The sequence below is a fragment of the Triturus cristatus genome, chromosome 4_2 (genome assembly GCF_964204655.1).
Source record: "Triturus cristatus chromosome 4_2, aTriCri1.1, whole genome shotgun sequence".
In the NCBI taxonomy this organism is placed as follows: Eukaryota; Metazoa; Chordata; class Amphibia; order Caudata; family Salamandridae; genus Triturus; species Triturus cristatus.
In genome coordinates, this window is record NC_140586.1 from 658983683 (window position 1) to 659008047 (window position 24365).

The 24365-nt window shown below is 43.5% G+C and overlaps 1 protein-coding gene across 13 annotated transcripts in view; it reads left to right on the forward strand.

Annotated features, from left to right (window-relative positions):
• The window catches only part of DOCK7 (dedicator of cytokinesis 7), an 888535-nt gene that overhangs the window by 531647 nt on the left and 332523 nt on the right, over nucleotides 1-24365 (forward strand). For all 13 annotated transcript variants that reach the window (XM_085602421.1, XM_085602422.1, XM_085602423.1 and 10 more), the window contains one exon: nucleotides 17333-17503. In XM_085602421.1, the coding sequence (XP_085458547.1) occupies nucleotides 17333-17503 (171 nt within the window). The remainder of the gene's footprint in view (nucleotides 1-17332; nucleotides 17504-24365) is intronic.

Below are 24365 nucleotides of genomic sequence, written 5' to 3' on the forward strand. Positions count from 1 at the left end.
AACCAAAGGTTTCATAAGCTTGAATTAGAGTGCATAGTATTTAAATTGAGGTAACTTGTTGAACTGTAAGTGTCCAGTGTTACATAACACTTAATTGATGTTGTTAATCTGTTTCCATGTGATGACATTGGACCCATATCACTTCCAGACCACAGCACGACAATAAATGCCCAGCATTCATTTTATTTTACTCTTGCCTTGGCACTATCACTTCGTTCATAGCACTACTTTGTCCATTTCTCCAAATGCTTCACTTAACTCACAGTCTTTCTTTTACATCTATCTTTACCTCAACACTCCAAACTTTCCCTTACTCTTAACCATATTCTTTTGATAACCCTGTCCTCAAGCCTATATCTTACTCCTAACACAAACTCTCCTTACTTTACCCTCACCCATATTTTAACAAAAACTGTGTTCCTTTACCACACTCTAACTCGCGCACTAATCTATTTCCAGCCCTAACACTATCCCCTGGCTCTTCCCTTTATATTCACCTCACCTTGCCACTCAATCATAACCCTAAATCTATCCCTTACTACTAGCCTTTATGCTTCCCTAACACCAACTCCAAATATACTTACCTTACTTAACTTAATATAATTCATTTGAGTTAATGGCTATTACGCAGTAATGGTGCCAAGGAAAAAGTTAATTGCAGAGGTGTTTGAAGTAATGATATGTCAAGGTAAAAGAAACTCTGTAACTTGGTGTCCTCCCAGTCTGCGTAGTTAAAGTAACTAAGTTAAAGGGCCTCAAGGTCCTTTGTTTCTCAAGGTTCCACATTTGAACAAATATCTACATATACAATTTTCTCAGCATACCCAGTCGTTAAAACAGTGTTGAGGAATATTTGCAAATAGTTCAAAATAGCATTATTGCTATAAGCCTAATATGTTCAAGTCTCTTCAGCCAACAACAGCAGATTTATAAAATGATCACCGGTAAAATATCTTGCCCATGAGACCTTAGAAAGCTTGGGGTATTACTACTACTAAAAACAACCTTGACTCCTCCACACTGTTTAGGTTTAGATCTCTTGCCGCATTGCCTTTGATTACCACTGTCCTGATGTGCGGACCAATCCCCCAACTATTTACCTACCCAAAGCTCCATTCAGGACTATCTGCTATACAAGATGGCTCTAACTCGAACATGGGATTGAAACCCCTTTTATCACCCTTCTTGCTCCTTCTAGTGCGATTTCCTCTGCATGGTGACAATAGAGTGGGTTGTCTGATGCTGATGTTTTTTATATTTTTGTTATTCTTTTTATTGAAAACTGGAAGCAATTAACTATTGTCAATGATACATTGTTACAGTACATGTCCATGAATACAGTTCCTTCACATTGCAGGGTACACGTAAAATACAATGTATACAAAATTATCAGTAGCCTGTATTGTAGGCCCCACCTCTCATTGTTACCCATGTAAGGGCGAATCCTCAAACGGCAAACATATCATTCCTCTGCTTTTATTCCAAGTGCCCAGGATCTTGGTCCACTTTTGAGGACAACCTCTCCCCTCATAAACCACTCTTTCAGCCTGCATGCACCAATCCTTGTCATCTTCCCACTCTTCGAAGTCTAGGTCCGGCCGCCCCTCTCCACTTCGTTGCAATATTAAGTTTCGCCACCATACACCCCAAGGTGATCCAGGTTGTTTCTTTGGATGTAAAGTCATTGTTGTCCCAAATGTTAAGGAGACACCATCGGGAAGAAACCGTTACCTGTTTAACACACAGTGTCAATATTCTTCCCATTATTTTATCCCAGTATTTCTGAATAATCAGGCAATCCCACCATTGGTGTAAAAAAGTTCTCATTTGACCATAGTGTATAGGGCAGAGCGAGGAATCAGAGACCTCCATTTTGACTAGTAATGCGGGTGTTTTAAACAGTGAACCATTCTGCTTTGTCTGACACTTTATTGACCTGGGTTCCATTTTTTTTTTATGTAGGCAAACCCACCTTTATGTAGGCAAACCCACCTTCTGCTAGCAGAAGTACAGTTGCTACTGCTCAGAGGAGCAATAGATGAGCTTCTACTTGAGGAAAGGAACCAAAGAGTTAATCATTGTTCTTCCTCATGCCAATGACAGATGTGTCTTTAAGGCCAATGCTAGCCCAGCTGACCTTTAATTGAAACCACAAGTCACAGGAATTAAATGACAGTAGCAGTATGTGATAACTCTGTTTGAGATAGCTTGGCAGTGTTATGCCTCAATGACTCGATTTTGACATCCCAATGCTACACACGCATCGGATACACCTGAAGTCTGTAGAGGGTGAAACATTACCAAGGGTACTACCTTTTGATATAAAATCACCAGGTTTATATAAAATGGCTGGCTGTGGTGGCAGCACAGTTCATGAAACCATCCTTTTATGTATAATCCATATCTAGAGGACTAGATGTTAAAGGGAAACTGGTGCCAGCAGTGTCATGAGAATATAAACAAGTTGATCCGATTGTTGTACAAACTAGAATTGCAACTCAGTATGAAAAAAGCATCCCGACCACCATCTCAGAAAAAGAGTTTTCTGGGGGCAGAGATTAATGTGATTATTGCAGCAGCTACTCCATTTCAGAGATTTCAGGATTCAACTTGAATTTGCCAGCGATCACTCTCAGACAGGGAGGGCAGATATGAAATTATTAGAAAGATTCCCTCATCCATCCATCTAATACCACCTTTTTGATTACACATGGGCCCCGGTACAGAAATGGTTCACAAACCATATACTCGGACGTAAGGTGACTGGGTGGATCGCCTTAAAGTGTTAGACACAGAGCAACCTGGACAATTGGAGATCATTGAACCAGCCAGTCCCAGCCATACTGACAGATGCCATCTGACCCTTCAGGGATCCCTTCACGTGAGAGGGCCTAGAGAAAACCAGTGTACCTGGCATGGAGGGATTTTGAAAGTCTGATTGGTGCACACCTAATTGGTTCAGATTCATCCACAAGAAACACGTTTTGCTTAACAAATAAGGGAACAAAAGCCATTCACACCACGAAGTTAGCAAAGGATATTTAACAAAATATTTCACTAATGTCCTGGTGACACATCACCTGCCAGAAGAACAGAACCTCATGGCAGATTCCTTAAGCAGGTCGTTGGGTATCTCTCACTAGTGAGAGTTAAATTAAACTTAAATTGTAATATAGAATATTTTTCACCTTAGGGACGCTAGACCTATTTGCCTGTGACGTAAACAAAAAGTTCCAAAATGCAACAGGACTCGTGGCTTATTAAGAACCTCAGGAAATATGATTCAGTTACCAAGGTCCTGGAGGATCTACACTGGCTTTTTAAGGCACTCTGTACAGCACACAGAGCCCTCTATATTACCAGTCCAGGCTACTTAAAGAGTAAATTTGTCTGGTATAATCTGGGAAGATGTTTTAGGTCAGGAACCTCTAAAATGGTTAGAGTACCTAGAGTTTACACTGCCTCATGGGATGGTAGAAGCATGATCTACTCCACTTGCAAACTTTGGAACCAGCTACCTGTGCACCTCAGAGCCCAGCAGGATTTAATTACCTTTAGGAAACATTTGAAGAGATGGTTATTTTCATCTTTCTAGGAAGATGTGGGTTTTTATATGGTATATGATATCTCTGTTTTGCAGAAGCTAGCGCCGAGATGCCCTTGGGCAAACGTTGCGCTTTATAAAAATAAATATAAAATATCAAAACGTTTTATCCCTCAATTAGTGGGAAATGCACTCTCAGTGGTAGTGCAGTACGTTTGCTTCTGCTTTTCCCCTACACCAGACATTCCATTTGTAATGTACAAATGCAGTCGTTTTCACACGACATTCATTCTAACAGCGCTGCAAAGGGATCCACAATCATGGAACTCCTTCTAGCCAAATGTTTTCCCTCCTACACATGCTAAGTGTGCCGGGCTAGGATTTGGCATCCATACCACAAGTGTATTACCTGATATCACAGAGTTCGGGCAGCATGATTTGCCAGATACGTGGCAGTATTGAAAGAAGCTTGCAACGTGTACGATTTATACAGCAAAATGGAAACATTTAATTCCTGTTGTATTACTTAAAATTAATCAAACACCCTTGACAAGTTTTCAGAACGTAACTGTGGAATAATCTATGTTGTTTTAGACAGCAGCCTGAGTTATACGTTCCTTTAAGTGCATTTATAGGCGAAATCAGTGTATACGAGGATCCTGAAAACAAATCACTGCCCAGAAGGCCTTTTATAAAAGCATTTTAGAGTAAGCACACAGGTATATCCTATCAAATCTATTTCATTCTAGAATCATAATGTGGTCCGTGGTAAACTTACGTTGATTCCATTTGACCTCACACTTTTTTCTGCATAAGTGAGACATACGTGCTAACAGTTCAACACCCTTATTTACGAATACTCTAGACGAGAGTGGTAATGAGAACCCAAACCCACATTTTTTACGAGATACTTTCTGTTTTCTATCCATGTTAATCAAACGATTCTACTACAGCGTGTTTACAGAATCCAACTACTTCTGCAGAAATAGCTCTGCATACATTAGATGTTAGACGAATATTAATGTATTAGGTGCTGTTAAAAACAAGCATTTGCTTTTCTTTTTTTTTTAAATATCTTTATTCAAACCAAATTTTTAACAGCGACCAGTTACCCCCAACCCCCCTCCCACTCAGACAGACAGGTATACATACGGTTATAAAACAAACAAAAAAAAATGAAACACAATCAGAGCATGAAAAGAGGAGAAAACAGTTATAATTTACACTTTAAAGTTCATTCCTGGCCTACATTTCGGCGCCACTCTATAAGTGGGGCCCATATTTTTAAGCCCCTTGTACGTCTCCTTCTGCCCTTGCGTTTGTAAACAGCAATTTCGATATTAGCTATAGCGAGGAATCTGGATAGCCATTGTTGAAAGGTGGGGGCAGCAAAATCTCTCCAAGCAGAGGCAATGCATAGCCTAAAGACAGCCATTGCAATAAAAATAAGTTTGTGTCCTACACTAGAATTTCCGGGGTCTACAGCCCCTAGTAGGAAAACCCCGCTGGATAGTACTGTGTTATTGTGTAACATAGTAGATAAAAATTCCCCAATCTCTAATTTAATCAGCTTTAAGCCTTCACAGGTAGAGAAAATATGTATGCAATCAGCCTTATACAAATTACACCTGGGGCAGCACGTGCACACCCTGCTACCCCACTTGGCTATTCTATCCGGAGTGTAGTATAAAATAAAAAAAGTTTTAAAGAATTGTGCTTGAAGTTTAGTTGACATTAATATAGTTTGTGACATTCCATAGGCGTAGTTGAACTCATCATTAGAGATCTCTGCTTTCTCCAACGATTTCTGAGAGACTTTCTCCAAATCATCGGGAAACATAGCATTGATATGCGAGTAGATGTTCCTAATCGATTTTGTTGTGTCTAATAATAGTGTGTCTATTAGATTAACTTTAACAATCCCCCCCCCTCCTATCTTTCGTCGCAAAAAATCTCTCACTTGAAGGTACTTAAAAAAGTCCCGCCACTGCAAATCAAAACTATTCTTCAGTTCCTCGAAAGATTGAATCCCGTTAGAAGAAATAAGGTGGCCTATCTGCTTAATTCCTGCCTTGGACCATCTATGAATGTAGTTATCGTTAAAAATTTCAGGCAGATTTGGGTTGTTCTTAATGGGTGTATAGAAAGATAATCTCCCTATCCCCAGCATTTTCCTAACGGTTTTCCAAACCCTGTATCCACTAAGTATTGTTTTAAATTTTACCTTTTTGTAATGACTATCATGCAGGTGTCTCCACCAGTACACTCCACTATCCCTACCTAACAATAGTTGAAATGTAGTTGGTGTATAGGCCTCCCCCGCTATACCTTCCCAGTTATTCTGTAGAAGTTCCTTACAGTACAAAAGTACCGTTCTCCCAATAGTACGCCGGGAGATTTGGGAGAGCTAAACTGCCCCGATCTTTCTGAAGGGTAAGTAGCTTATAAGCCCGACGTGGCTGTGAGTACGCCAAGATAAAACTAGAAAATATCCGTTCCATTGACTTCAGCCATGGTACAGAGAATTCTGAACATATTGCTCTAAACAAATACAGGATTTTGGGGAAGAAAACCATTTTAATCGCATTTACTCTGCCTATAATAGAAAGTTGTAAATTGTCTAAACGTTTAAGATCTTTCTGAATTACGGCTGTTAATGGTTTTACATTCAAATTTACCAATTTATCCAAATCAGATGTAATACAGACACCTAAATAAATGGCATGTTCCACCACCCGGGCATCCCTCATTACACACTTTTTGTTGAGAACAATCTGAGTTTTCCCTTGGTTCAGTGCATACCCGGCCACTATCCCAAATTTCTTCGCTTCTTTCTCTTTTTCGATCATGGCCGCAATTGGGTCAGCGGTCACAATCGCAATATCATCGGCGTAGGCCAGTGTTTTGGTAGGGTAGCCTTGAGATACTATAGGTTTAATTGCTCTGTCCTCTTCTAAGCGCCTGAGAAACGGATCTATATAAATCGCGAAGAGCAGCGGCGAGCAAGGACAGCCCTGCCGTGTTCCTCGCGATATTATCAGCTCTTCTGTTGGACTACCGTTTACCATCACTATGGCCCTTGACTTCACATATAGTTTTTGAATTGCCTGGATAAACCCTGCCCGGATCCCTATTCTAGACATCGCAGCCCATAGGAAATGCCAGGAGACCCTATCGAAAGCTTTTTCTGCATCAAGCAGAACCAGTGCCATAGGGTCCCCTGACACCTCCATACCATCAAACAGGGTGATTACTCGGTGTATATGATTGGTAGTTGATCTACCCGGAATGAAGCCATGTTGGCTCGGAGAAACCACCCTGTGAATTAAGGGAGCAAGTCTATTAGCCAGGACTTTCGCATAGATCTTGGAGTCTGCGTTAATAAGTGTGATGGGACGATATGACCCAAGCTGCTCGGGGGGTTATCATATCGTCCTAAAAACAAGCATTTGCAATGCAAATAGGTCTCGCATTAGAGCTATTGACATTGTAAATGGCAATGTTTTTTACCTACAGGTTTTATTTTTGGAGTGAATGCATGTAGTGTGCAAAATCCCTTGGAAAGGTCCTGCACTTTGTGATAAATATATTGAAAAAGATGCAAAGTGTGGATTGTGTCAACAATTGCTTGGCACGTACCTCATGGGTGAAGTGTCGCCACACATGCACACCGTGGTGCTTTACTAATGCGAAACTCATTAATAAAAGTAGTGCTTACAGACTAACTAACGCGATCGGGATCAGAGCATGTGAATCCGAATCCCGGCTTCTCTTTCATTTTCTAGACTATTTGACTCACTCTCCTGCGTCTTGGTTATTCCCCAAACACTGGGAGGCAATGAAGTTTGCCAAGGGGGCAGGGGGGCTTCGGGGGTACATGAAAATGTATTCATTGTCTAGTTGTCAAAGGTCGCCCGGTGCTATTAGTTAAAAGTGTGCAGATTTAATTAGGATATTAAGAGTACTTTACTCGCATCTATGAGAAAATCGACATTAACGAAACAAAATGCCAGAATGCGTGTCAGTTTTCAAGTGTTTTAGACAGTACTGGTTGCTTAGTTTCATTGCATTAATTTTTGTATTTACTCTTTTACACAGCATCCAAAGTAGGTTACCTAACCTCAAAGCCCCGAGTTGTTAAATGACCCATAGAAGGGAGTGTTTTACAGTTGAGCAAATGTGTCCAAATTTAACTTTGGTAGTGCCATGGAATGATCAGCCAATGAGGTACTCGATGAGCAGGTATTTAACTAAACGTTCAAAACATACAGTATTGTGGCTGTTGTTTGTCTGTACACAACCACCTATCTGAATGTGTTTATTAACACAGAGCTTCATCTACCAAACAGTGCTCACAGAGCAGAGAACAACATTTATTTATTTATCCTGAGCGTGAAGGCACCCGGAAGGCTTAGGTGCCCGCCCGGAGAGGCTAGGGATCCCAGCGCTTCTACAGACCCTGCGGTGCTCCTCTGCACCAGCAGGGCACAGCTCAGAATCTGCCGCTTCTGCTAAGAATAGGTGAGGGGATGAGGTTGGGGTATGTAGGAGTTGCTGGCAGATTTCCAGGTTATTGAAAGTGATGATTCTGATGTGAGGCAATGGAGACTGACTTTGTCTGTTTGTCTGCACCAGTCTATTTCTCTACCATCTACCGGGCTCACTGTCATGTATCCATTCATCTCTCTTTGTTAGAGGTGCACGAGCCAATATATTGATTAACAGGTAGAGCTAGCCGGAGACGAGCCAAGCGTATAGGAGCCAGTGGGCGAGCCGTAAAAATGATCGGCATGTTAATCATACAGTAAACATGATGTAAATGTGCGATAATGTCTCTTCAGAATTCAAAAAGGTGCATTTCTTTAGCGCATCACCTCAGTACACAATATTATAGTACTGAATTGAAAGGAAGTTATTAAAAGTGCTCGTTTTAAGCATGAGTTAAAACACTGCCGCTCCTCCCGCCCGACAAAAATATAATTTTTGAACTAAGAGGCGTCAGTTGCCATGCATACCCCGAATGTTGCCTAGAGTCTTATTATATTTAGAGTAACATTAAAATCTAGTTCATTATACAAGAAGTTTTTGTACAGCAAGCATCTTGAACTCTCATATTTCAAGGTGGCAATAATAAAGATGAAAATGGAAGTGCCGGCAGGCAAGAAAACACGAACAAGAGTGAGGATGGGGCGGGAGGGAGAGAAGTCACAGACTGAGGGAGGGGGCGGTGCGGTGGGGTGGGAAGACAGGTGTTAGGAGTAAAGGGGGCAATAGCCGTGGAAGGATACAAAGGATGAATGAGGAGGGACTAACAAGCCTCAAACCAATCGGAAGTCAGCATTTCAGACAAAAGCCAATGGGTAGAGAGTGGGCGGAGCTTCCACGAAGCTTCCACACTACAGTATATACTGCATGTCTTGCAAAGCGATGGCAGCGTATTCGCGCTGCAATGCTAGGCGAGACCTAAAAGAAAATAGTGTCAGGAGTAAAGGAGCCAATAGCCGTGGAAGGATACAAATGATGAATGAGGAGGGACTAACATGCCTCAAACCAATCGGAAGGCAGCACTTAAGACAAAAGCCAATGGGCAGAGAGTGGGCGGAGCTTCCACAAAGCTTTCACACAACAGTTCATACTGCATGCCTCGCAAAGCGATGGCAGCGCATTCGCGCTGCATGGCTAGGCAAGACCTAAAAAAAGTGTCATCAACTTGTCAACAATTGCAAGAGTGATTGTGCAGGACCATCCACATTCTTTAGAAGTGAAATATTGGAATAATGTCCAGAGGTTCATCCCAGATTAAATACAGTTTCCTCATTACCTTACGAAGAAAATATCACTAAAGGATTGTTGTCGGGTGTTAACCTGTTAATTAGAATATACGCTCACAAAATCTTAGTGTGAATGTTCATTTAAGGAAAAATGCTTAGGTGGGGCAATGGTGTTACGCAGTTGTTGAACACTACTCCTTGTTCTCACCTTTCACTCACTATAAGTGTAAATACTGATGTATAACCGATGCACAACTTTTGAAACCAGAATATGTTCACACTAGTTACTTATCTTTAACAAGCATTGGCAAAGCCAATAAGTCTTGCATGCACAAAAGCTTTTGTCTTTGACAACATGTTTTTCTGATGTTCTACACCAGTGTGGCTGCTGTTCAGTATGGCTAAGCGTTAGTGGCATGGACTGACGTAGAGTAGAGTGGAGGAGTAGAGTGCCGTAATGTGTAGTAGGGGGAGTAGAGTTTCATAGAGTTGAGTAGTGTTCAGTGGTAGATTGTGGTGTACAGTGTAGTGGCTAAGAGTGGCGTGGGGTGGGGTAGAATAGGATGGAGTGGATTGAGGTACTGGGGTTGGTTGGAGTGGGGTGAACGGGATGGGGTGGACTGGAGTGGGGTGAATTGGAATGGGGTGGGGTGGACTAGAGTGGGATGGATTGGAGTAGGGTGGACTGAAGTGGGAGTGGGTGAGGTGGATTGGATTGTGGTGGGTTGAATTGTAGTGGGGTGGGGTGGATTGGAGTGGATTGGAGTGGGGTGAATCGGTTTGAGTGGGGTGGACTGGAATGCAGTGAGGTGTATTTGATTGAGAAGGGTAGATTTGATTGAGTGAGGTGGATTGGATTGATGTGGATGGACTGTGGTGTTGTTGTTTGGACAGGATTTGACTGGACTGAAATGGGGTGGAGTGGAGTGGACTGGAGTGGGTTCGATTGGACCGGCGTGGGTTGGGTTGGAGTGGATTGCATTGGAGTGGGGTAGATTGGGTTGGTGTGGAGTAGGGTGGGTTGGATTGGAGTAGGGATGGGTTGAGTTGGACGAGAGTGGTTTGGAGTGGGGATGGATGGATTGGATTGGCGTGGAGTGATGTGGATTGTATTAGGATGGAGTGGGGTGGATTAAGGTGGTGTGGAGTGGGATGGATTGGAGTGCCTTGGATTGGAGTGGGGTGGATTGGGGTGAATTGGGATGGAGTGGGGTGGGGTGAATTGGGATGGAGTGGGCTGGATTGGGGTGAGATGGATTGGATTGGGGTGAGATGGATTGGAGTAGGTCGGATTGTATTGGAGTGGGGCGGAATGTTTTGCATTGGAGTGGGTCGGAATGTTTTTAATTGGATTGGGGCGAAATGTTTTCGACTGGAGTGGGGCAGATTGTTTTGGACTGGAGTGGGGCAGATTGTTTTGGACTGGAGTGGGGCAGATTGTTTTGGACTGGAGTGGGGCAGATTGCTTCGGACTGGAGTGGGGCAGATTGCTTCGGACCGGAGTGGGGCAGATTGCTTCGGACTGGAGTGGGGCAGATTGCTTCGGACTGGAGTGGGGCAGATTGCTTCGGACTGGAGTGGGGCAGATTGCTTCGGACTGGAGTGGGGCAGATTGCTTCGGACTGGAGTGGGGCAGATTGCTTTGGACTGGAGTGAGGCAGATTGCTTCGGATTGGAGTGGGGCAGATTGGATTAAGGCAGATTGGAGTGGGGTGAGGTAGATTGGAGTGGGGTTGATTAGATTAGGCTGGATTGGATTGATGTTGGATGGATTGGATTGGATGGAGGTGAATTGGAATGGAGTGGGTCAGATTGTTTGAATTAGAGTGGGACAGATTGTTTTGGATTGGAGTGGGGCAGAATGCTTTGGACTGGAGTGTGGCAGATTTGAGAGGGGTGGGTTGGGAGGATTGGAGTGTGGTGGATTGGATTGAGGTGAGTGAGATGGACTGGATTGGTCTGGAGTGGATTGGATTTAGTGGATTGGTGTGGGGTGGGGTGAGGGGGTGTGGGTTGTAGTGGGGTGGGGTGAATTGGTTTGGTTGGGGGTGGGTTGGGGTGTACTGCACTGCATTATTTTGAAAATTACACATAAGAAAGAAGCGATGTCGCTTTGCAATGTATAGAACAAGATAATCGTCATATTTTGAGAATATTGCCTTGGAAATTGAGAATAGATGAATTGGCAAAATATAAAGTTTACTATATGTAATATTAATTAATCCAAATTATTGAGGAGACCATTGTAGAAAGAAGTAAGTTTATTCCAGAGAATGAAAAGTCCCATTCATCAACCAGCAGGAGTCAGGTGCAACTGACTCAACACAAACATCTAAGATTCCATCTCCATAGAGCTAGTCAAAGGACAACACAACCAAGCCTAGAGCATGCACTAAGAAATATAAGAAACATAAGACTAAATTAGTATACTAAATTGTGCACTATATTACACACCTTCCTTCCATAAAACACAGCTTATTTATCCATTACAAAGTTCTTGAATCTTGTGGGTTTGGTTTTGATTCTTGTACTTCTCTCCCTTTGGAGGATAGGGGGGAAACTAGAGACATTACAAGATGGTTACCTTGGTGAGCCAGTTCTATCATCTCCTCACGGAATACCAAGGGAGGAATTAGTTTTGAACCCCCTGAAGACGAGACCATCAACTTCAGAGAACTCATTTCTATCATTCCAATATTTGTTTAAGTCTTCATCAGTTTTTTTACTCCACCCTTTTTTAATTAAGGAACTCAATTCATTGAGAACCTCATCAGTCTTGCATGCCTCTCTCCACCTATCTTCTTTTATGCCATCATGTTAAATGTTACAAGCCCATTCATTCACCTCATTACCCTTTGCATTCACGTCATCCTCAATAGGGTGTACAAGTTTCGAGAGGGTATCTGCAATACAGTTACGGGCACCAGGTAGGTACTCAACATGAAAATTGTAAGCTTGGAGAGCCACAGCCCATTTAGATATTCTGCTAGAAATTGCATCTATGCCCTTTTTGTTAAATACTTCACATAACGGTTTGTGATCTATTCTTACAATAAATTTTGTAACCCACAGTAAATTTTTCTATTTCTTTGTTGGCCAATGTACTGCTAACGCCTCTCTTTCAATTACAGAGTATCTAAGCTCTGCCCCTTTCAGACTCCTTGAGAGAAACAAAATCACATTATTTTCATCACCTTTCTCTTGTAAAACTGCTCCGAGACCCTTCATACTCGCATCTGTGATTAACACTGAGTTCAAGGATGAATCAAAACTCCCAAGTTTTGGAGTCTTTCTTAAATGAGCTTTTAAGTTCTTAAATTCTTCTTCACATTGTAAGGACCAATTAAAAGCTGCTCCCTTACATAACAACTTCCGCATTTTGACACTTTTCTCGGCAAACCCCTGTACAAACTTACTGTAGGTTTCAGTCATACCGAGGAATTTCATTAATTCTTCCTTATTAGTTGGAGGAGCTAAGTTCTGTATGGCTTCAATCAAATCCTGTTTTTGGTTCTATGCCTTTCTCTGAAATGGTATTTCCAAACCTGCATTTGTCCAATCTGACAGTGAGGTTGTGTTGGGTAAACTTCTCCAACACTTGCCTTACCCTTAAATCATGTTCATTGTCATCTCTTCCAAAAATTAAAACATCATCCTGATACATTTTTACACCAGCTTGACCTTGCAAAACCTTTTCTAATGCCCTTTGAAAAACTGAAGCAGCCGAAACCAAACCAAAAGGTAACCTCACGAATCTGAAAGTTCCAAATGGAGTGATAAAGGCGGAGTAATCTTTTGAACCATCGTCCAATTTAATCTGATGATATGCAGATTTTAGGTCTACAGTAGAAAATACTTTAGCATCTTTCAACAACATTCGCATGTCAGAAATTTTTGGAAGTGGGTACCTGTCAACAATAACTTGTTTATTCAGAGCTCTCAAATCTATGCATAAACGCAAACTTCCATCAGATTTGCGTGCTGCGACTACTGGCGCCAACCATTCGGTCCCTTCAACTTCTTCAATAATACCATCTGACTTCAATTTATCTAACTGTTTTTCCATTTCTTTCCTCACTGAAAATGGTACGCTACGAATTTTACTAGTGACTGGCACTGCTCCTGAAACAAGTTTGATTTTATGTGTATAATCTCGAAGACAGCCCAGTTCATCACTGAACACCCTGGGAAAGGATTTCTTGAGGTTAGAGATGTAGCCATCGTCACCATCATTGGTGTCAATTATATTCACTTTGAAATTTTCTTTTAACAAGATTGGGGGATTACTATTTGGATCCAACATGACACCAAGATCTTCCTGGTGGAACCAACTCAAAATGCTTTCCCCTTTGTGAGAGACATAAACCTTACCAGAAGTAAACCTTCCTTTGTATTCTATCAAACCTTCAAAATAACCAATAAGTTTGATAGGTTCACCACCATAAGCTAGTGGTTTAATGTCCGCTCTAACAATTTTAACCTTGTCTCTCAAACAAAGGGAATAAAATTGTTTAGAAATAATAGTAATTTTTGCTCCAGAATCGAATAACATGCGGGTTCCTTTTCCTTCAATCATCACCTCATCAAATGGGCCCTTCTTACTACTGCTAGAAACCTGTGAGACAATCTGCCCACAATTAAAATCTGAATCATCTTCTATGCAACTACTTTGAGAAACCAAGTTTACTTTCGCCTTGGTTTTCTTTGTTCGACAAGCAGAAGTATAATGACCAATTTTTTTTACAATTTCCGCAAGTACTTTTCAGTGCAGGACACTTCTGGTCATTAGCCAAATTACCAAAATTCCCACACCGAAAACACTTGGGTTGAAAACTATTTTTATGAAAAGACCGAGAGCCATTAGGTTCAGAATTGGATTTAACACCTTTTTTCTTAACATTACCTTTAGTAGAAACCTTGACCTCGTGAATTACCTCACTGTTGTTCTCACGTTTTGTGAGGATCTCCACGCATTTCTGGGAATGCTCAATTTGTTTGGCAATAGTTATTACCTCATCTAGAGAAGGTTCATCTTTTTGCCAAATATCATCTCTTACCTTTTGTGTTTTACAACCGAGCATAAATTGGTCCCTAATTCTTTCTGCAATTAAAGCACCGAACTTACATGATGACCCTAATTTCCTCAACGCAGTGATATAGTTTTCCACTGTTTTACCATCATTTTGATTTCTTCTACCAAAATGATATCTTACTAGAATCGTGCTTACTTTAGGTAAGTAATGTTTGTCTAACTTGGAGATACAAATGTCATATTCATTCAACTAGAATCATCAACATCTGGAAGATGGTAAAAAACCTCCTGACCATCAGATCCTAGGCAGTGTAACAGTAATGCAGTCCTCCTTTCTGCACTTAAGTTAGTTCCACATACTTTAGCATACCTTTCGAATACCTTCTTCCACTTTTGCCACTTGATGGGTGGATCACCCGGTGATGACAAAAAGAAAGGAGGTGTGGCAACATGTTGCATAATGAAAGTAGATAATAGACACTGTAAATGTGACACTGTATACTGTAAGACAAGAAGTCCGTTATTACTAGTATACTAAAACACTTTATCACCGTGAAGTAGATATTGTTTGCTAGAATGACAACCTAAATAAGGATAGAGGAAGGAAAATGTACAGTAGAAGGCATGAACTGTAGTCTTTCTATTCCTTTCACACTCGTTAAAATATACTTTCTGTTAAAACAGTTACTGTTAATATGAAAGCACCAGTAATAAAAAGAAAGAGGAGAAAAATAAAAAAAAAAACAAATGTAAACAAGCAAAGTCCACAGTGATGTGAGGTAAATACCAAATGTAAATCTGTGTAGACGCTAAGCTGGATGTCAAGGAGCACTTAGCGATTGAAACGTGCGTGACTGAAAAGGAATCCTCCAAATACAAACAGCGCGTAAGGTTGGTTCTAAAACTAAAGCGTTAAACAGAAAGTACCTGAAACGAATGGGTAACTAAAAGAAATCTAAGATGGCCGTCACGTTACGCACGTAGCCTGCAGCGTAACGTGACGACATTCGTCATCCCTGGCGAGTTAGGAACGTTGCTGAGGTGCAGGAATGATGCGCCGATCGCAAGCAGAACAGAGTTGTGAGTTCCAGCGTCGATGGAGTTCCAACTTGACGCGCCGATCGCAAGCAGAACAGAGTTGTGAGTTTCAGCGTTTTCAGAGCTCAACGGTTGCAGCGCCGACCACGAGCAAGCCTTGACAGTTAACACATGTTGTTTTATGAAGGTGAGATCGTCTCTCTCTCTCTTTTTGAGTCAAAACACGGCAATTTAAAAATCGGTTTCAAGAAATATTTCTAAAGTACAGTACACCAATGAAAGCGCTTGCACCCCAGATCAATTTCCATGGCACTGATTTAAGTAGATGAAGAACATGTATAGCGCTTCTGCCAAAATGAATTTCCACAGTACATGTAGATGGAATTTTTACAGCATTTAGGCACAAAGTTGAAGCAGGTCAACTCCTCAAAAGTGATGTTGGTGAATCACAAAAAATTAAGTAGATTAACTCTTTCAAAGCGCTGCATCCAAGATGAATTTTAAAGGCGCTGCAGACACTCCTCAATGTACAAATAATTGAACATGAAGGTCAATTCTGAAAATTACTGGAGAATAGTCTACTCTCAATCATGTACAACTTTTCCCTTGGCAGTGTAAGGAAGCTTACCAACTAAGCGTACCAAGAGAGTTAAACTGTAAAGAGCCCACATCGAAGCCTCTCAACCCTTCCAAAATGAATAAAATTTAAAGGTAAGGCATGTGGCGAATGCTCAGTTCCCCAAAAGTAATTTTTTAAACGTAGTTTATAGAAAGGTTGATTTCAAGTTGAAAAGTGAATAGGTGGTCCTGGTTTAAAAGTGATGTTGGGACTAATCTTCCTTCATCTGGAAACGCAGGGTTGGTATTACACTATAGAAAGGAAAACTTTGTAATTTTGTTTGCCCTGCCGGGCATGTTTTTGTCAGTCACACCCCTTCTGTTTGCAGGGCACTAGAAGTTAAAAAGAACAAAATAGTACCTCAACCACGTCAGCAGCCGCGAATTGGCACTAATAAAGTTGAATCAATAAGTGCTCTGTCCCTTCTCCACAGAGAGGAATGCAAATGATGTTAATCCTGCAGTGACCAGTTACGAGACTGTAAAGAGTACCACGCAATCCAGCAAATGGCAAGCAACCGCTGGGCTTCAAGCCCTTTTTTGTTTACAGTGTCTCGCAAGCGATATGAGTGCGCTAGCGCATGCTATCGCAGGCTCAGCCCTAAAAATAGGTTTGCAGCTTTAAAGACTTCCATATTCACACATGACCTCTGCACCGCCCCCGTGAAATGGATTAGTGCCAAACAAAAGGGAAATAATTTTCCTCAACCTCTCCATGCACCATGTAAGGCTGAGGAAAAGAATCTAAACAATGTGATTACTTGCTTAGGTATTCTGGGCTTACAGTTGGCTCCATTGTGGAGCATATAGGCGTTGACGAAGTTTAAAGTCCTAAAGGAAAACGTTTCCTGTGAATACTTCCAGTACCAACTATTAGAGGGAAAGAGCAATGCAAAACTATTTCTAGAAGACTTTCAAGCTTGAAACCTATTGTTTCAGAATAGTAGCAAGTTGATCCACTTTCAGTGGGAATTTAATTAGCAGCGTAGGGAGTAGTGTGTGAGAACCCCATGACATCTCCATTTTCATAGATGCTCATTTGAGAAAGGGCAACAGATCTGTTTTTACACATAACCATAAGGAATTATTTCCATAATTATTACATGTTTTAAAGATTTTTTAGTCTGTGAAAGAACTAGTATGTCATACCAGATTACATCAAAGCTTGACTGTGAGCATGTAGAACAAATGATAAAGGAATACATCAAATAAAGTCACCTACAATGTACAGTTTGTGACGTAGTATATGCATAAATATTTAATGAATGTTTTCTCTTAAGATATGATTTTATTTCTATTGTAATGGTTTGTTTGCCTCCTATCTGGTAGGTTTCTGCAAAGCTTTATTTGTTGCCAAACCCAAGTACTCTAGTGTCTTTGAGACTGGACTTCCTCCGTATTGTCTGCAGCCATGAACACTATGTTCCCCTAAACCTGCCATGCAGTTTGCTCACGCCACCTTCCTCTCCATCGCCATCTGTTTCTTCTGCAACATCTCAGGTAATCAAACTATATAGCCTGTCTAGAATATAATCACTCTGAAGTTGCCAGTCAGTTGCATGTTACAGATATCCCAGATGGAATTGCAGAAAATTAAACCAAATACATTTCTCAATGGCAAAAGCGCACACATTATTTTTCTGTTTGTTTATACTATTTGTGAAAACACTGAAAAACTCCACTGTATGTTACAACAAATAGAAACTGAGTATAGGAAAGTCTAAGAATATATTTTTGTATTGTGATTCTTGGTTCATTAGTGATTTTAATATAATGTAACAAATGTCCTGCTGTGATGTCCCCCTTACTTGGAACAATGGTCTCCATATCATATTCTTTCTGTACCAATAGATGATATCACCTATGTATGCATGGTGCACTGTGACAAGATATGTCTCTTACTAAAACATGGGAACACTACCACAAGTGCAGCAACAAAAGCTGTGCCAGGGCTGGTATGTATTCAGGTCAGGAACACTTGAGGTTCTTCAGTGAGTCTGTGATCCTGCAATTTATGGATCTCCTGCATGACGGGTCTCCCCTCCTCCCCAGGTTCCTTTTTATAGTACATACACAGACTGTCTACACCACGCCTTTGTCCCGTTTTCCTAGATGGACTCTCTCCCCCCCCCCCTCTCCTGACACTGGTTTGTCATTAATACCATGTGCTTGTCACCCAAAACCCTTTTTTTCTGAAAGCTGGGTCATACCTCAAAGGGCACAATGCAAGGGCTGCTGCGTTCAAAAGTGCCACTTCCTTGTATCTAGCTCCAGCCAGACTTGCTTTGACTGGCAGCATCTTGTTTCTGTCAATTCGTTCTAATCGCAGATCAGCCCTCATCCCACCTAAAACCAACTCCAACAAATAGGGAACCTTTTTGATTAATCTCTCTTGCATGATTCCTTTCTTTCACAATGGTAAGAAGGATTCAGTACACATTATGGTGCGATTGTGGATTCCTCCCCATAATATGAGACATGGGTGTCTCATCTGCACCAAGAGTCCACAGTTAACAAAGGGTGCTATTCCTTAATAGGTAAAACCATACCACTTGGAATTGTATATATTGCGCTTAACCCTTGCATCATCCCCCAAGTGGCTAGCAGTTGTTTTAAGTCAAATCATCCAATCTCCAAGGAGAAATGCTGTATAGAAAATAGAACTGACCAGTTTGTTACTAAAATATCATTCTCTAATCTAAGGCCTTTGTAAACATTCTGATGATATTAGCCTTCTTTGGAAAACAGCTTGATAATTTGATATCCAAGTGACCAATCGCCTCACAAGGCCATGCCTGGCCAGTGATGACTCTTTATCTGTGAGTTTACAGGATGTGAACTCCATCATCACTATATTTTTATTTGCAGCTGTTCAGAGCATTATGACTCTTGGCTTCAAAATTTCACAGAGGTAGCACCTGAAGAACAGTGAAAATGATCCATGACCCTAGTGTGCTGATCATCAAGTGTACCGGACTGTATATCTCAATCCAATCAGAATTGTGGGTTTAGAGAGAGTCTGCTTTTCTCACTGGCACTACCAACACATTTCAAAGTATGATCCTGTTGTCTGCTGAAGAACTGATTTGTTTTATCCCACAGTGCTGTCACAGGCTATGTCAGCTGTCCTTTTGGGACCTGAAGCTCTGAACATCTCCGAATGATACCTCAGAGAAAGTTAAGATGTATTCCAACATACATATTTTTGTTAGGATAACCTTGTACCAGCATAGGACGAGCTAAAATGTGCGGACCTTCTGTTTGGAAAAACTACCATGGGGTTCATTTTGCAGCTGCTCATATGAGAAGACATAGCCTTTTAGCAGCTGAGCATAGCATGTGATCTTCCTTATACGTGAGATATGGAGTAGATATTTTAACCTAGCATGGCTGAAATACTGCACACCCATGTATTACCAGAGGTATAAGTTTTGTTTCACCTCTTCAAAAGTGTTTGACAGAATACAAACCAAGTATGGAAACCTACAGATAGCTGTTATCACTACAAATGTAAGCCATCTTCAATTGACAACATTTTTTGGGCAGTTTAGAAAGGATTGTTTCCAGAATAATGAGTACTACAAGCAAAATGTAATGTGGGTGGATGGGCCAGTCATATGTGGTAACCTCCAATGTAGCAGCCACAGTTGTTGACATCCTCCATTCTAGATTCCAGACACTGTACTTTCATGGGGACCCTAGTACATGCCATTCATTATTTGAGAGTTGTGCTTTCCCAAGCGAAACTGATCTATTGATCTATTTTACTTTCTAGAGCCTTTAATGTGAGACATTTGTTAATGCAGCTTTCGTTTTTTTTCTCGACAATGTGGCACTGATACAATGCCTGGGTTTCCATCCAGAATATTGCCCAGAAATGGGTTTTCTAGACCCTCTGAGCACTTAGTCACTTATTCAGTGTGCCAATGTAACACAGAAAACCCAGTGGCCTGCAACCACCCCTCAAGAGGCAGAATAATAGGGAGGCTTGGCTTGGCACCGATGGAGTGAGCAGCAAGCTCGCAAGCTCCGGTCAGCCAGTTGCCTTTTACCGACATCCTGACGCCCTGTGTGAGTTTGTACACCCCTGCGGCTCACCCCCGCTGCAGGCAAGGAAGAGCAATGTACACCTGGGACTGAAACTCCCTGAAGGCGAATGAAAACGGTGGTTTCGGCCGCGCTGTCTGAGCTGGTGCGGAGAGGCTGAGAGGTACGCTAAGATGGCGACGCTGAAGGGGGAAGGACTGATGCAATGAGGAGCAGCGGGCCCGCAATAATACAGGAGCTGCTGTGCTCATACCTGCGGGGGCCCCCTCTTGTACCTGCTAGCGTGACCTGCTCTGAATGGAGGAGAAATAACCCCCCTGCAGGGGCGAGTCACAGCTATAGCGCCTGACAGAGAGTAGCGGGCGTGGAGGCAGCAGAAGGTTGACGGCTCTGTATAGGTGGAAGACCACGGCGAACGCGGGTACATTTGAGACTTGCTCTGTGCAGGGAGATTCTTGGGGAGGCCGCCCTGAGAGAAGGTGAGAGGAGCCTTGGAGGCGGCTGGCAGGGTGTGGACAGAGGCCCCTGCTGAAGGCAGTGGCAGCAGAAATGAGTGTTGGGCTGCTGGGCCTGATTGGGCCCAGACTGGACTACCTGTAGGCACCTTCACTAACTAAACTAAATGGGCTTTGAGAACTGGCAGTTGGTCACTGGGCAGGTGGCAGAGATTGAGCTGTGGCAGATGGCGCTGAGAAGTCTCCCCCCCTCTAGTCAGCATGGGGTGGCGACAGTGTCCTCCTGCTTGCCCAGACGGAGGGACCACAAGACTGCGTCATAAACCTGGAACACTCCTGACGGGATGAACGAGCGGCGAGGGACACCAAGGCCACGGTAGACGCAACAAGCCTGGAAGTAAGGGAGAGGCCGCGCATGCGCACAGAGAGCCTACCGGGAGCCCGGACGCCGCGGAGAGCACCAGAGATTGCCTGTGAACTTAAGTAATGCCAAGGCACCGCAGTTTGCAGAGACACTATGGGGAAGGTCCTCAAGAAGAAGGATAGGTAGGAGGTCACAGCAGACAAGCCAACGGAGGAGGGGGAGAAGGCCTGCTCGCAGGCAGACAGCCCCAGAGACCCCACGCTGCAGGACATTCTACAGGCCATCACCTCATCCAGCGAGCGCCTGGAAACTAAAATTGATTCGCTCGGCCTAGACCTGGGCCTACTCAGGGTAGACCATAAAAAGTTAGCAGACCACGTTAGGTCCACAGAGGGCCAAATCTCTGAGAAGCTACCGGACATGGTAAACATGAAGCAGCGCATAGCAGCGCTAGAGTAGAAAGTACAGACATTGGAGTTCCGAGCAGAAGATGCGGAACACAGATCACGCAGGAACAACATACGAATCATAGGCCTACCGGAGAAAATGGAAGCATGCAACATGATAACTTACCTGAAAAACTGGATAAGAGAGGAAGTAGCGCCAGAGGTCCATTCCAATTCTTCCCTCTAGAAAGAGCGCACCGAGTCTCGGCGAAGCCCCCTGTACCTGGAGCACCGCTGGGGTGGTGATAGCAAAGCTTCTCCATTTTAAAGGTAGGGACCACTTACTTACCCAGGCGCGCCTCAGAGAAGACATAGAAGTGGACAATTCTGTGGTGCGAATCTTCCCAGACTTCTCGAGAGAGGTCCAACGACAAAGGGGGCTCTACAGAGAAGTTAAGCAACAACTATGGCAGCTTAATTACAAGTATGCAACACAGTACCCGGCCACGCTGTGAGTCAGTACTAAGACGGGCACGGAATTCTTCAAGACATCACAGGAGGCGGTCAACTAGTTGGAGAAGCACGAGGGATGGGTACCGCCAAAGGAGCCGGAGAGGAGAAGACGGAGAGAGAACCGATCCAGAGGCCGTCGAACCATAAGAGAAAACTTGGCCCGACACAGGAAGAGGTACAGATTGAGCACCAGAATGCAATGCAGGTGGTGGCGCTGATCAGCGGCAAAAAGAGGAACCTTGTACCCCCTGAAGGAAGCGAGGCGACAGCGGACACTGGCTCTGAACACGGATCTAACAAATCTGAATCTTCGAGTTTGCTGCTTCCAGACGTAACCCCGCAGACGGCAGATGATATTGCCTAGATGAAAGGAGTGAGAAACTCCCTAGAACAGGTAAGAGCTCAACTGGACGTGTAAGACATAGCGATGAGGTACAGGGACTCCTGAAGGGGGGGGCCGTGCGGGGGGGTCCTGATGGGACAATGCCCCGAGAGGCGGTGGCAGAGACTGGGAGAGCAACAGACGAACAGCCTCCCCCTCACAATTGACTGATAGACCTGCAAGTAGTCACTTGCGGACTATTGACCTTAGTTTGGATGGGGGGGTTTTATACTTTTTATCCTGTGGAGTGGGAGTTGGGGGCAATGTTTAATGTTAATGGGAAGGGGATACCTTGAGTTGCAGCATATCAGGAAACAGGAGGGCTCGAGTGGGAAGACCGACCAGGGGACGGCATGCAAGGGAGGGGATTGGTCGGGAACAATGATACCTCCTAATGGCTGACAAAGAAAAATATAAATGCATAACATGGAACATCCGGGGCATGCACACTATGACGAAGCGCCATAAAGTTCTCTCGTATATACAGAGGAGGGCAGCTCAAATAGCCTTACTGCAGGAGACGCACCTCACTCAGAAAGAGGGACAAGCTTTACACAGGCGATGGAGGGGCCAACTTTTCTATACTACCTTTTCAGCATATGCGCGAGGGGCCCTAATATGGATCCAAGTGGGGGTCCCATTTCAACTGACTGATTCTCTGGTGGACCCGGAGGGGCGATACGTGGCTATAAAGGGACGCTTAGAAGGACGAGATGTTAGTATGGTTAGTGTCTGTGCCCCTAATATAGAGCAGCCAGCCTTTTTTGCAAGATTGAGCCATTGCCTGACACAGTACCTGATGGGCACTTCCCTAGTAGGGGGCGATTTGAACAGTGTGGACGATACGCTCCTAGATAGATCGCAACCCGCCATTACGTAATTCGCAAGCAGCACGCGCCTCACAGGCGTTTATGGCCTGGAGACAGGGATGTGGGATGGTGGATGCTTGGCGAACCCTGCATTCCCAAGACAGACACTATTACTTCTTGGTGGTCCATGAGGTCCACGCGCGGCTACATGCCTTCCTATGCTCCGCAGACATGCAGTGCCATGTCACTGCAGCGGAATACCTAGCGCATACAATATCGGATCATAATCCATTGGTCCTCTCCCTGGGATGAATTCATCCCATATCAGCGATACCTACATGGAGGCTTCGCCCGGATACACTTGAAGACCAGGTTTTTCGGGAGGAGATCAGAGGGGAAATATAGAACAAAACTTTGAGACCAACTCTGGAACAGCCTCCTCGCCAAATGCTGAATGGGATGCTTACAAGGTGGTCCTGCGGGGCCAATGCATAATGCGCCTTACGGGGGTTCGACGAGTCATACTAAGAGAAGTGGAAGGGACGGAGACAACCCTTCGAGAGCTGGAACGCAGAAGACCCGGACTCCCAGATCTCCAGCAGACGCTAGTAGAAGCAAAGGAAGAATTGGCGAGGCAGATTGAGAGGCTTAGATGCTTCAACTACAAGAAGTACTTAGAGCGCACCCATGCTGACCGCAACAAGTCAGGTACGTTCCTAGCATGGCTAGCAAACCCGGTGGGTAGGAGCCACCCACTGGTGGAAATAGAGGACGAGACAGGGAGTTGGCACTTCACGCAGATGGAGATCAATGAAGTCTTTGCCAACTGTTATGCACAGTTGTACAGGAGGTCGAGGGAGGGCGATCAAGCAGACATGGGGAAATATCTTGAGGGCCTGCAGATCACGCGATTAGCTCCTGAGGAGGCAGAAGAGTTTGGGACAGACATAACGCAGCAGGAGGTACGAGTTGCCATTAGAGTCATGGTAAGGAACAAAACCCCGGGCACTGATAGCCTGCCGGCTGAATTCTACACAACGTATGCGGCAGAGCTGGCCCCCAGATTGACTACCATGTACTAGGGGGCTCTAGAAGCTGAAATAATGCCGGAAAGTACTAGAGAGGCACTTATCGTCCTGGTGCCCTAACCTGGGAAGGAACCGCATGATTACACAGGTTATAGGCCCTTGTCCATGCCAAATATGGATTATAAAATCCTGAGTACAATTTTAGCGACACACCTTCTCCCGCATATTCCTGGCCTGGTCCATGTGTACCAAGCGGGGCTTATTCTTGGGTGGACACAGCCATAAATATTGAGTGACTCTTGGCCGTTATGGACTCCACTTGGTATAAAAAGCACGAGGCGGCGGTGTTCGTGGTGGATATTGAAAAGGCCTTTGATA